Source organism: Trachinotus anak, unplaced genomic scaffold (assembly GCF_046630095.1).
Source record: "Trachinotus anak isolate AG129_WGS33_773 ecotype Australia unplaced genomic scaffold, CSIRO_AGI_Tana_v1 ptg000010l, whole genome shotgun sequence".
NCBI lineage: Eukaryota > Metazoa > Chordata > Actinopteri > Carangiformes > Carangidae > Trachinotus > Trachinotus anak.
Window position 1 is genome coordinate 3,460,360 of NW_027273861.1, and position 12,103 is coordinate 3,472,462.

Here is a 12,103-nt window from a genome sequence, read left to right on the forward strand (position 1 = left end):
TAAGGATACCAACTCATCCAACAAATCAACAGAAGACAGATTTACGCTATCCCCATAAAACCACTTGTTCATGTCAGATGTCTTCATCTTAGAGAGCAATACATAAATCATCCATTTGCAAATGTAGGACAATTAACTGTTCCTGTTTTCTTTATTAAGTATGTAGTTTAGTATCAACTTTAAAGAGAGAGTTAACTATCAAACTCAGTTCAACTTAGGTCTCCCCTTACTGGCATGGGCTCAGAGGCATAAGGCCTGTGTGTTTAAAACAAAAATAGCATTGGAAAACAAATAGTATGGTTGTGCTCTATGTATAATTCTACAATAATCCAGACCTTGTTGTGAACAGTTTCAGTGACCTGTCAATCTGCTCTCAATGTTTAACAGCCTGCCCACCCCTGTTTATTATTATGGACAGAGATGAGAGTTTTAAATTTGTCATTTTCTGTGGGAGAGACTTTGAGCCTGAGCCATACTGCACTACAGATATGGATATTTGGATATTGGCTGTACTCACTGCTGTGCTATGGTGAGTGAAGCCAATGTTTTCAAACCTCATTTGCAAACAGTTTAACCAAACTGCCAATTCAATTTTGCTGTTTAAGGTTTACACAACATTTTGTAAACACATAGATGAAAACTCTGATGCCGTATGACAAAAAAATCGTGTAACTTACAGCCTATCAAAACATATTGAAGAGGCTGGAGACAAACAGGCTTTTAGCTAATTCTTACCAGGGGTTCTCTAGCGGACATGAAGCCCTGTCACCTCATTTCCATCTTTCCACGGAGTCTTAGTTGGATTTCACTCCTAAAACACGAACTGCAGTTGAAAGATATATGTCCATGTACCAGCAGACAGTGTCTAGTTATGAGCTTGACAGCAGTTTTACAAATGTCTGCGCTGCTGTTTGCTGTTCTGTCCACTAGAGGGCCTCAAACCACCGCGGTTATCTCTCGAAAGAGTCAGCATATCAGCGGCCTAACTCTCCGTGACGTAGTTTTCAGTAGCCGGAAGAGAAAAATTGTAGTCATTAGAAATGCTGATAGTGACATGACAAATCAAACTGCACTCTGATAAACATACACCAGGCCAGGTAGAAAACCAGGTGCGTGCTTTTTAAGATAAGTAGCGCTGCGCTCTGTGTTTATCTGAAATGTTATATTGTACATCAGGTTATTGTTATTCTGCGCTGGTTTGAATGAAGTGTGAATGAGCCCAGCCCAGTGTTGTTTGCTGACAACGGAGCTAATTAGCGAGCTAACTTCAGACTCAGGCTGCTTGTGTTCACTGTTTTGACTTTACTGAGGGCTGAATACTGATAACGAGCTAGCGGCTGAGCTCATGATATTGACATGTCGTAACTTTTGTGTCAGGGTGCCAGCTGTCTGTGCATCTGTTGTCATGTAAATGCTACCAGGCCTAACCCTGATTATCACCCTTCATGTGCCCATATACCCAGATTTTTGCAGAAATCTCCTTCACAAACAGAAAGCATGGTAAGAAGTTGATCATTTCCTTATTTGCTTTTGGAATGTAGGTATATCCACTGCATTACATTATATAGAGGGCGTTATAAATGATTAATAGTAACCTTTTAGCAGCAGAGTAAACTGTACCTGCTCTGCCTCTCTTTTTGCTTTTAACAGCATGGACGAGTGAAAATTAAATCTACAGCCCAGCAGGAGGAGGAGAAAAGAAAGGAGCGAGAGAAGAAACTGAAGATATACGTGGCTGCACGAGATGCCTGTTTTTCTAAGGTGTGTTAGATAGATACATGTTTTTACATGATAAGTCTGGTGCTGGTCTATATTTTTGTTGCTGTCCCCAAATCAAGTGAGAAGATCAACAGCAACGTTGAACTGATCCTGCAATCTTATGATGTCTGCATAGTTAAAGCCCGACATAACTTAGAACCACATTATTACAATGAGCATGGGCACTGTGGTTTATTTTGATTCAGTCCCACATGTTATCCTGCTGCTGTAAATACTCAGTAGTGCCCCAAATGTCTGACTAAGAATAGTCCCCAATAAGTGGATTATTTACTCCTGTGCAAAAAAACAAACAAACAAACAAAAAAAACTACAGTGTCCTATTTAAGGAAATTACTGATCCTTTTTAAAAATGAAAACTATTACAAATACAGAGGCACTGTTGGTTTCAGTCTTTTATTTGGATTTGTTTACCATAAGCAAAACATATACCAACACAAGTTGTACCCTTTACATAAGTACACCGTACTCCGTCCTTTACATAATAGTTGAAGTACAGTGTTTCACCTACATGTCAGACTCAGCATCTAGTGAACATTCTCACTGGCTGAGCAGAACCTGTTTCAGCTTTGTTTGTTTTTTTCTTGCCCTCATTTCTCTTATGTTTCCTGTGTCTGTCTGTCTGTTTATTTCCCTACACTCCTCACTTTCTCCTGTGTGACAGAGGAAGGAGGGTATTTGGGATGATGAGGCTCTCCAGCTGACCCAGCAGCTGCTGTCATCCAATCCTGACTTTGCAACCCTCTGGAACTACAGAAGAGAGATTCTTATGCACCTGGAGAGTGTGAAGTAAAATCATAACTATTTATTTAGTGTAACATTTAACACTTTATGATGGGTAAATTATTTTCAGTGTAACAGAAGAATAATGGTCTTGTTTCCCCTTGTGTGCTCCAGGGACAAGGATGAAGTGCAAAAGATTTACGAGGCCGAGCTGTCATTTTTGGAGTCTTGCCTGAAGGTGAACCCAAAGTCCTACGGCAGCTGGCACCACCGTGGTTGGGTCTCAGCCCGTTTGCCACAACCGGATTGGGCTAGAGAGTTGAGCCTGTGTGACCGCTGCCTCAGCCTGGATGACCGCAACTGTGAGTTATGGAGTAGAAAAGGGAAAAAGCAAGAAAATGGAGGATGTTGAGATGTGATCTTGTCTGTTTATCATGATATATGGTACATCCCTGACCTATTTCCATGCTTTGATTAACCTCTATTACACCATATTCTCCGGTTTCACCAGTCCACTGCTGGGATTATCGCAGGATGGTTGTGAAGATCTCTGGTGTGCCCGTTGATCAGGAGTTGGCATTCACTGATCGTCTTATTGGCTCCAACTTTTCCAACTACTCCAGCTGGCACTACCGCAGCACCCTGCTGCCGCTTCTCCACCCAGAGTCTCCTGAGCCTCCATCACCATGCCGCAAGCCTCCCCAGACTTCCCCTCCACCCTCTCCGCAAACTCACTCTCATCGTGTCTGTGAAGAGCAGCTACTCAAAGGTGAACTTAACAACTCAGCAAATAAATGTCCTAGTTGTGTAGTCAGCAATACCCAACAGCACCAGTAGTGGGCAGTCTGAGGCTTTACAATGACTGTAATTGGGAGCACTTTGCTGAGTGAAGTCTGGTGTGTTTAACTCACCGCATTTAGTATCTAACTATAGCCATTTTTCTTTCAGAATATGAGCTCGTACAGAATGCTTTCTTCACCGACCCCAACGACCAGAGTGCTTGGTTCTACTATCGATGGTTGTTAGGCAGAGGTATGCCTGTCTGTCATTGTGTCTATATGTACAAATATGTATGAAAATACCAGTTTTCCTGTGGATGCTAATATGTGCTATACATGATCAGGTTCGTTTATCAAACGTAACTTACTCAGTCCTAACGTTTCTGTCTTTTAACAGCGGAACGTGAGGAGATGATCAGCTGTGTGTATGTCAGTCGGGACGAGGAGAGAGTAGCTGTTGCCTTCTCCAGGCCTGTTAATGTGAGTTTGTTTAGCTTTCTCATTCTCACTGCTTTTTTTAATAGTAACGTTTCTATTGTGCTCAACTAACTTGCAGCTCAGCACAAAACATAATGATAATAATAATAATGCTAATAATAATAATAATGAATAACTTTATTTATATAGCACCTTTAAAAACAGAGTTTACAAAGTGCTTTGACAGTCAAATCAAGCAATGACAGGCAAGAGGCTCAAAAGGTAATATAAAAAGGCCACAAAAGCAGGACTGAAATAAAGTTAAAAGGGAAGAGATACAATAGGAGTATAAAAGAGTAAAACAGTAAAAGGACAATACAGAGACAATAAAAAAGACGACACCACATAAAAGCAAGTATAAAAACGAGTTTAAAGAAGTAATTTGAAAGAAGTCACTAATTCTGCCTTATCTCCTCGGACATTTTAAAATGCAACTGCTACACTTGAGACACATCTGAGGTACCAGAGAACTGGCTGCATTTGTCTCCCAGCAGGAAAACTTTGTCCCTCACAACACAACAACATGAATAACATGAGCAGCTGGGAGCATGTGTATTGTATGTGTCACCAGTGTTGGGGAGTAACCAAACACATGTAACGGTGTTATGTATTTAGTAACTATATTTAAATTGATGGTAATCAGAGAGCAGCAGACGTCTGCAGACAGCTCACTTTCCCTGTGGTCCTTTCCTCTCGCTGAATTATTTTCTCTGACATTAACATTTGTCAGACTTCAGTCTTTCTGAGCTCATCATCTGTGACAGATTTTCTCCCAGGTTTGTTTCTACAGTAAAGACGTCAGGAGATGCTGTGAACTCGTTTTCACTCCTACAGGTTAAACTGCACCAACCAAACACTTTAAAACAGAAGTTTCAGGGAGAAAAAAAAGTCTTATCTCAGGGGCGGGGGGGCATTCAAAGCCTTTTTACTCTTTGGTAATTTGAGAATGAAACTTGGTCAGGTAGCTCTTCAGGGCAGTTTTTTTTAGTTGTGTTGATGATACTAATGATTTGAGGAACACACACCTGCTCATGAACAGGTAACATTCAGAGAATAAAGACACATAAACGTTCTTGTATGAGGGTGTGCTGACTGTATGTTATGAAAACATAAACTTGGCATTGATAAAAAAACTTACATATAAAATAAATATAATATCTGTGTGGTGCCCTGCTTCAATTCTCTCTGCCTTTTGTCTGTCAGGCTCAGTCGGTCGGCCTGCTGCTGGTCCTGGATGGTCAGCCCCAGAGGGTGGAGTGGAGGAGTGTCCACCCGCGCTTCAAACACAGCCCGGTCTGGGTATCCTTTCCCTTTGTGACTCAGCAATGAGAGGTTTACCTCACTGTCACTGAGTGCAGCTGAAGTTTAACATTGTGTTCTTATCACTCCACACATACCATGTGATGATAAGCCGCTGTGGTATGTGCAGCGAGTTTCATCACAAAACTTTGATTAATGTGCTGAAGAGGAATGTTGTTGTTGCCTCCAGAAGTGAAGCAGGACTTCCTGTCAGGTTTCAGTGACTCAGAGGACTAGGGTTTAATCAGAAAGACGAGACAGTTGATGTAGATGGACTTTAGAAGGAATGTGTTCTGATCATCAGTGTTCTGATGAATTCATCTGCAGCAGTGCTGCTCCGCACAGGAGGAGCTTCCTGTGGCCAGGAGCCAGGAAAAATGCTGTCATTCCACTTGTGATTCTGTTTAAAAAAAAAAAAAACTAACTCTACAGTTAATGTGGGTCAGTGGGTTTTATATATTTTAGCTAAAACAATCACAACTCGAGGTCTGTTGACGAGCCTTTTCCACAGCTTTCATCACTTTGTCAGATGTGATGGAGATGGATCTGTTAACAGCTGTTACAATTTCATTCCAGATTTATGATCATTCATAATTGGATGTTTTCCAGATGTGACTGTAGGTGGAACCTGAGAAAGTTACATCCACCTGCAGTCTGACTTAACCTTCACTATATTTTGATTCTATTTTTTTTTTAAGAATCCAAATGATCATCATCCATTGATGACTTATTACTGGTTTGTACAAATCTTAATTAGTTTATTATTAAAGCCGATGTTGTCTAAATTAATGTTTGGCCCTCCATCATGGATGTTATCTTTTTAGTCATGATACTCTAGCAGGGATTTGATATGCACACTGATGCTGCAGGCCTGAGTGGGTTTTATTTTATGTATTTTTGTAAGGTGGCTAATTAATGATCTTTCATTTGTTAAATAAATAAGAAATATATTTTTTTAACCTTAACACTGACTCAGATTTGTGATCTTCCTCCTGGAACGATAAGCGACATCACCAACGAACACAATCTGACCGTGCACTGGACTGAGAAACACACGCACAGAGACTGTGCTCTTTACACAGGTGTGCATCACCTGGATTACAAATCCAGCCACTGACTGGATTTGACATATATCTGGATTACAAATATGTGTATTTCCTCAAGCTTCATTGCTCTGTTTTAACTTCCCCAGGTCGAACTGAGAGTTACTGTCGGGACTCTGCTACGGATCAGGAACTTTTCAGGTACTGTTTTGGCGCAGCAGCAGCAGCAACAACACAGTGTAGTGTTTTTTTTAAAGGAGTAAGAACTGAGTGAGCTGTTTGTCTGTAGGAGTGAACTCTCAGTAGAGAAGACCTCAGTGTTACAGTCAGAGCTACAGTCGTGCAATCAGCTACAAGAACTGGAGCCGCTCAATAAGTGTAAGTGCTTTTGAATTCATTACATCCATGTGGCTCCACATTCTTTACCGAGCAAATGAGTAAATACACAATATTGGGATTTGTTAGTGCTGATGGTGAACCACTCTCACTGCCTTGGCAGGGTGCTTACTGACCATTATCCTCCTGATGAGGGCGCTGGACCCTCTGGGATATGAGAAGGAGACGCTTGCTCATTTCCAAACGCTAAAAGTGAGAACCATCATTATACAGTCTGTGGTCCTGACCGGACAGACGGCAGATATCACCGACTGACACTCTCCTTTTCTCCCTCAGGAAGTCGACTCCATGCGCTCTGCATATTACAGCGACCTGTGCAGCAAGTTTATGATTGAAAACACCATCCTGAAAATGGAGTACGCTGAAGTGCGTGTGTTCAGCATCTCTGACAAGGTTGGTTCAGAATCATGACAAGAAATCATATTTGCTTATCTTGATGTTCTGAAAAGTCATCTTATGTTTTTTTTTTTTTGTTTGTTTTTTTTTTGGCAACAGAACCTGACCACTTTATGCCACCTGGACCAGCTGTTATTGGTCACCCACATCAATCTGTCCTCCAATCAGCTGCAGCGATTGCCCCCTCAGTTCGCTATGTTGCAGTGTCTAGAGGTGATGAAGCTGCAATTCAAATCCACATGGACAGTTTCTCTTTTCTCTTTTTTTGTGTGTTTAACAATCAGTAAATAACAGCAGGAAAGATGCATATTGACTACTTTTTTTTTTTGCAATTAAATGATTTCTTCACACTTGCAGGTTTTGGAGGCTGATAACAACTGCATAGAAAATCTGGAGGGACTGTATCGGCTTCCCAAACTGGAGGAAGTGGACTTGAAGAATAACAGTATCCTTCAATCGAAGATTCATATTCATTAGTCAGTTTGTTAGAGAACGACTGGTTCTGGATCTGTCAGTCCTGCAGCACCACTGTCGGTTATATTGTATCCTCCTATGCTCCTCTCACAGTGCTTGAAATGTGCTTGCGAGGCTCAGTGCTGCAAAACAGCCTCAGTAACAGGTGCCATCACCTGATGGAGTGTGAAGAGTGTGATGCAAAATACGCACGACGCACAAGGACGGTGTTTATAGAGTTTAGAAAATTGCAGTGGTAACGAGACTCTCAGCTCATCGCATGAATAATTTGTTTTTACAAAATCAGTGTTGCAATTTCACAGAACAAATATCATCATTAGGGAAGGCATGGTTATGTATGCAGCACCATTCAGACACAAGGTAATTCACAGCGCCTTACAGAGGCATGGAAATATGGTGCAAATAGAACATTAAGACGACATTAGATAAATAGGATTTAAAAACAAATTAGACTGAATAAAATATTTAAATAGGTCATATTAAAATAGCGTAAAAAAAAGTAAGAAACTCAGGACAGCATTTTAAAAGAAGTGCTGCACTAATAAGGCATTAAAAACAAGCACATGCAAACATGGCACAAGATTAAAAGAGGGTCACTTATGTGCAGCTGCAGCAAATAGTGTTTATGCTTTAAGCCCCTATTTTATTTTTTTTTCCTGACTTTTTATGCCTTTATTTATAGGTACAGTGAGAGATAGAGAGACAGGGAATGACATGCAGCAAAGGGCCACAGGTCAGATTCGAACCCTGGGCCACTGCGCTTACCGTGCTCTACCAGGTGAGCCACTGAGGCGCCCCAAGCCCTGATTTAAATGAGCTGACACTTTCAGCAGATCTCAGGTGTTCAGGAAGCTTGTTGCACAGGTGAGAGGGAACTACAGTAAAAGCTGCTTCACCTGGCTCGGTTCTGATTCTGGGAACACTGAGTAAACCTGTCTTAGGTGAACCTGAGGGCCTGGATGCTCCATATCGTACAAGTAGATCAGAGATTAGTACTTTATTGACATGTATCAGTTGACACACAGGAGGCCAGTGCAGTGATTTAACTGGTGTGATGTGCTGATCTTTCTTGGTGTGAGTGAGGACTCTGGATGAGCTGCAGCTGTCTGATTGGATTTCTTTTTTTTTTTTTTTTTTTTAAACTAAGACCTGTGAGGACACCATTTCAATAATCCAGACTGCTGAAAATAAACACACGAATAAGTGTTTCTGTATCATATTTAGACAGAAATCCTTTAATTCTTGCAATATTTTTCAGATGGTAGTCGGCTGATTTTGTAATTTTCTTTATGTGGCTGTTGAAATTTAGGTCAGAGTCTGTAACTACACCAAGATTTGTGGCTTGATATGTAGATTTTAGTGTCATGGATTCAAGGTAACCACTGACTTTTAATCTTTCTCCTTTGGAGCTAAAATGTTTTTCAGTTTGTTTTCCTGTGTTCAGTTCAGTGGAAAATGGAGAAGGGATGACACACTGAACACATCATCGACAGTAACTCCTTCCCCTTCTTGCCTCATGAGGAGTTAATGATGTCAGCAGGCTCCCACACTGAGGCTACGTTCAAGTTTTGTTGTCTAATTAAAATAAATTAATTCATATCCCAGCGTCACATTTGACATCTGAATCCTACTTTGACACTAGTGATGGGGATGTGTGAGTCATATCTCCTTCTATTCATTGCTACCAATATCACTCACCACAGCACCCACGAGGTCTTTTCATTAACTCACATGCACAGAAATCTCTACACTGGCAGATCTTCAGCCGCTGGCCTCCTGCCCCAAGCTGAAGCGCCTGGATCTCCGTGGCAACCCCGTCACTCAGATGACCAACGTCGAGTCGGAGTTGTCCGAGCTGCTGCCGTCAGTCACCGACCTCCTGCTCTGATCAGACTGAGGGCAGCAATCAGTGCCACCATCGTCCTGTCATTCCCTGTCCCTCACTTTCCTGAGCATGTTTGTCTGTGAAAGAGCAAGTGGGTGTATTTTTTTTTTTCCTCTCTCTCTCAAATGTCTTGTAACTCTGTTTGTTCCACTTGTTTGAGAGAATGTCAGTCACAGCAGCCCCAGTGAGTCTGAAAGCCTCATGCTTCATATGTCAGAAACCTCTCTAAGACCTTCAGTGAACTGTCTGTGTGTGAATGCTCAATAACCAATGTTGCTCTTCTTTAATTGTGTGTGTGTACGGATGTCCTCAATAAAACACAACCAAATGCATGCAGAAACACTGATATTGGAGTAAATGACTGTATGGATTGGCGTGCAGCAATGCCGGCCTGTTGCTTCTATGAGCTTTAAAACGGTTGAGTTAGAAGAAAAGCTTATAACTGATCATCAGAGCATTGTGTAGTTCTCATGCACATTTTTTTAAAAGCTTGTGTAAAGCAATTATACGACAAAATACTGTTGCACAGTATGTCACAGATCCAGTAATAAAACAGCACACATTGTGTCACTGCCTTCCAGTAAGCGTCCTTTGTGTTTTTTTGATTGTGAAATAAAAATGAATAGATAGAATATTGTCAAGGTGTGACAGGGCCACTAGGAGTGTCACCTGATTCAGCTCTAAGTTATACCACTGCCTTTCTTCATTTTAATTGATGTGACTTTCCAGCATGTCAACAGGTTGGTGTTTGCTTTACTCTGATGTCATTTTTACACGGGCAAACCTTTAAGCAAAAACCGTCCACTGGGAGTGTCTAAAGAAAACAGACAAATATAATAAATCTTTGAAGTGACTGGGAAATTACACAATAGAGAAAGAGCACTAAAAGCCTGCAGCCATGCTAGCAGCCATGCTAGCACCTGTGCTGGGTCATTTGAAAAACAGCATTCAAATCAACTTGCAAGTTATAATAAGATTTTTCTGAAAGCCGTAATTTAGAACCTAATACAGAAGTGTCTGAAAAAACTAACCAATAAAAATGGACGTTATTTATGGCGTTATATTGTCACTGCACAACATTATAATCCCATAATCCTCTTGTGACCAATTCTGCAGTTACAACCATCCTCATGACCAAACACAGCTGTATGTACAGCTGACATCAGCATGCTAACCTGCTAATGTTCAGCAGGGAATATTTATTTGTTCATAATCTTAACTTTGTATGAACTGATGCTAATACAACATAATTCTATTAAACCAAAGCATTGGACAAATAAAAATTTTGACCTGATGACAAAGTGACGAAGACTCACGTGATCACCGAAGTTGGTTTAATTCATCCTGGGATCATGAGTGTTAGAAAATTTAATGACAGTCCAAACAAAATACTTGTTAAAAATATTTAAAAATTAACCTGTAGTGGCGCCAGTGAAACATCAGGGGATCTGCAAAGTCATTAGGATTCATCATCTGAGCACCATGAGCACAAGGTTTCATCCAATGGCTGTCAAGAGATTCAGAGAATCCACAAATGTAAATCTCCTGCTGGTGCTAGAGCAAACATTCAGGACTCAATAAAGTCAGTAGGCCTCTGTGGGGACCATTAATGTCTGGACAAAATTTTATGGACTGAAATTTACATCCCCACAGCGTCATCTGTAGCAGAGCTACAACTGACCAGTCTGTCCCTGCTAAATTATCCCAGTAATATTTTATAGATATTTGCTGGTAGAGGTTTTCAAATGATATTCCTGCAGTGTTGCAGAAGCTACTTTAAAAGCATAGCTTAAAAAGCTACCAATAACTTCACGCTGGAAGAAGCTGAACTACAGCAAAGATACACCAGGGAGAAATCTGATCAAAAATGATCAAATTGACAATGTATATGTGATACAAAATTCTAACTTAATATAATTAAGAAGTCAAATGCAAAGAAAAAATGCCACTCAATTGAGTATATTGCAAAAAGTACCAACTTGTTCACAGGTCATACACAAACCAAGAAAATAAAAATACCCCACTGTTCATAGGGAAAGTCCAGGAAATGGTCATGATGATTCTGCCTCAGGCTGAAATCAGACAGTTCACCCATGATGACGTTGTTGCTGTGTGACCATTGAGCAATGCCTGCCCTTGGCTTTTGCCTTCACAGTGGTCTGGGCTGGTAAAGGGGGTTCAGTTACAGTAGCGAAGTAATGGCAAAATAAAAAGTCTTCCTTTTACGGCCCAAAATCATTTGTAGTTTCAGTCGTTAACAACCCAAAAAGGAGTAATTTAACTACCTGAATCACTGCAAACAAGGTACTGAAAATCATAGTTAAACTACTAGTTTAATTATATATTGTTCACTTGTCCCCAACACACACATTCCTATCTGCTGATTTGTCCATGTCTAATGGCAACACAAAAATATTGATGTAATCCTCCTTTTGAGACTTGACACTTGTTCAATATCTCCCTAAATTATGCAACAGAGAGGCAGCTTTTGTTCAGAGCTGACCTGTCACACAGTTGAGAAACATGCTGAAAACCCACTCAACCAGTCAGAGGGGATAACTCTTATCCAGCTCCTGTCAGAACCATGAGAGTTTAGACAAAAGCTGGCGGGCACCCGCTCCCTTATGGAGAATTAAACTATGTGAATAAGGTGTGGACCCTCCCACACAGCGGAGTGGGCCAACTTTGACTAAATCTCACCACTTAAACTGATTTGTAGGCTTTTTTGTCCCTAGAAGACATTCTGACAGGTCACAGTAGGAGAAGCACAGGGTGTGAATTATAATAACTAATGATATTTTCTGAAATCCATTTAGCTGCCTCTGTTTCAGGATCCTGGTATTGTGCATGCTGCC

The 12,103-nt window shown here is 40.8% G+C and overlaps 1 protein-coding gene across 1 annotated transcript; it reads left to right on the forward strand.

Moving 5' to 3' along the window:
* Positions 1-1,009: 1,009 nt before the first annotated feature.
* On the forward strand, positions 1,010-9,828 carry rabggta (Rab geranylgeranyltransferase subunit alpha). Its single transcript, XM_071486922.1, has 17 exons — positions 1,010-1,109; positions 1,464-1,500; positions 1,651-1,761; positions 2,441-2,565; positions 2,674-2,861; positions 3,011-3,268; positions 3,448-3,531; positions 3,676-3,758; positions 4,959-5,054; positions 6,031-6,136; positions 6,247-6,298; positions 6,387-6,475; positions 6,597-6,685; positions 6,770-6,886; positions 6,989-7,102; positions 7,247-7,334; positions 9,103-9,828. The coding sequence occupies exons 2-17, from the start codon at positions 1,498-1,500 to the stop codon at positions 9,249-9,251; spliced, it is 1,752 nt and encodes a 583-aa protein (XP_071343023.1). The 5' UTR covers positions 1,010-1,109; positions 1,464-1,497; the 3' UTR covers positions 9,252-9,828.
* Positions 9,829-12,103: the final 2,275 nt, after the last annotated feature.

Bases quoted from the DNA above. Each gene is read 5' to 3' on its own strand.
- rabggta (XM_071486922.1), top strand. The intron at 2,566-2,673 runs GTAAAATCATAA...TGTGTGCTCCAG, and splicing joins ATGCACCTGGAGAGTGTGAA to GGACAAGGATGAAGTGCAAA. The intron at 3,269-3,447 runs GTGAACTTAACA...TTTTTCTTTCAG, and splicing joins TGAAGAGCAGCTACTCAAAG to AATATGAGCTCGTACAGAAT.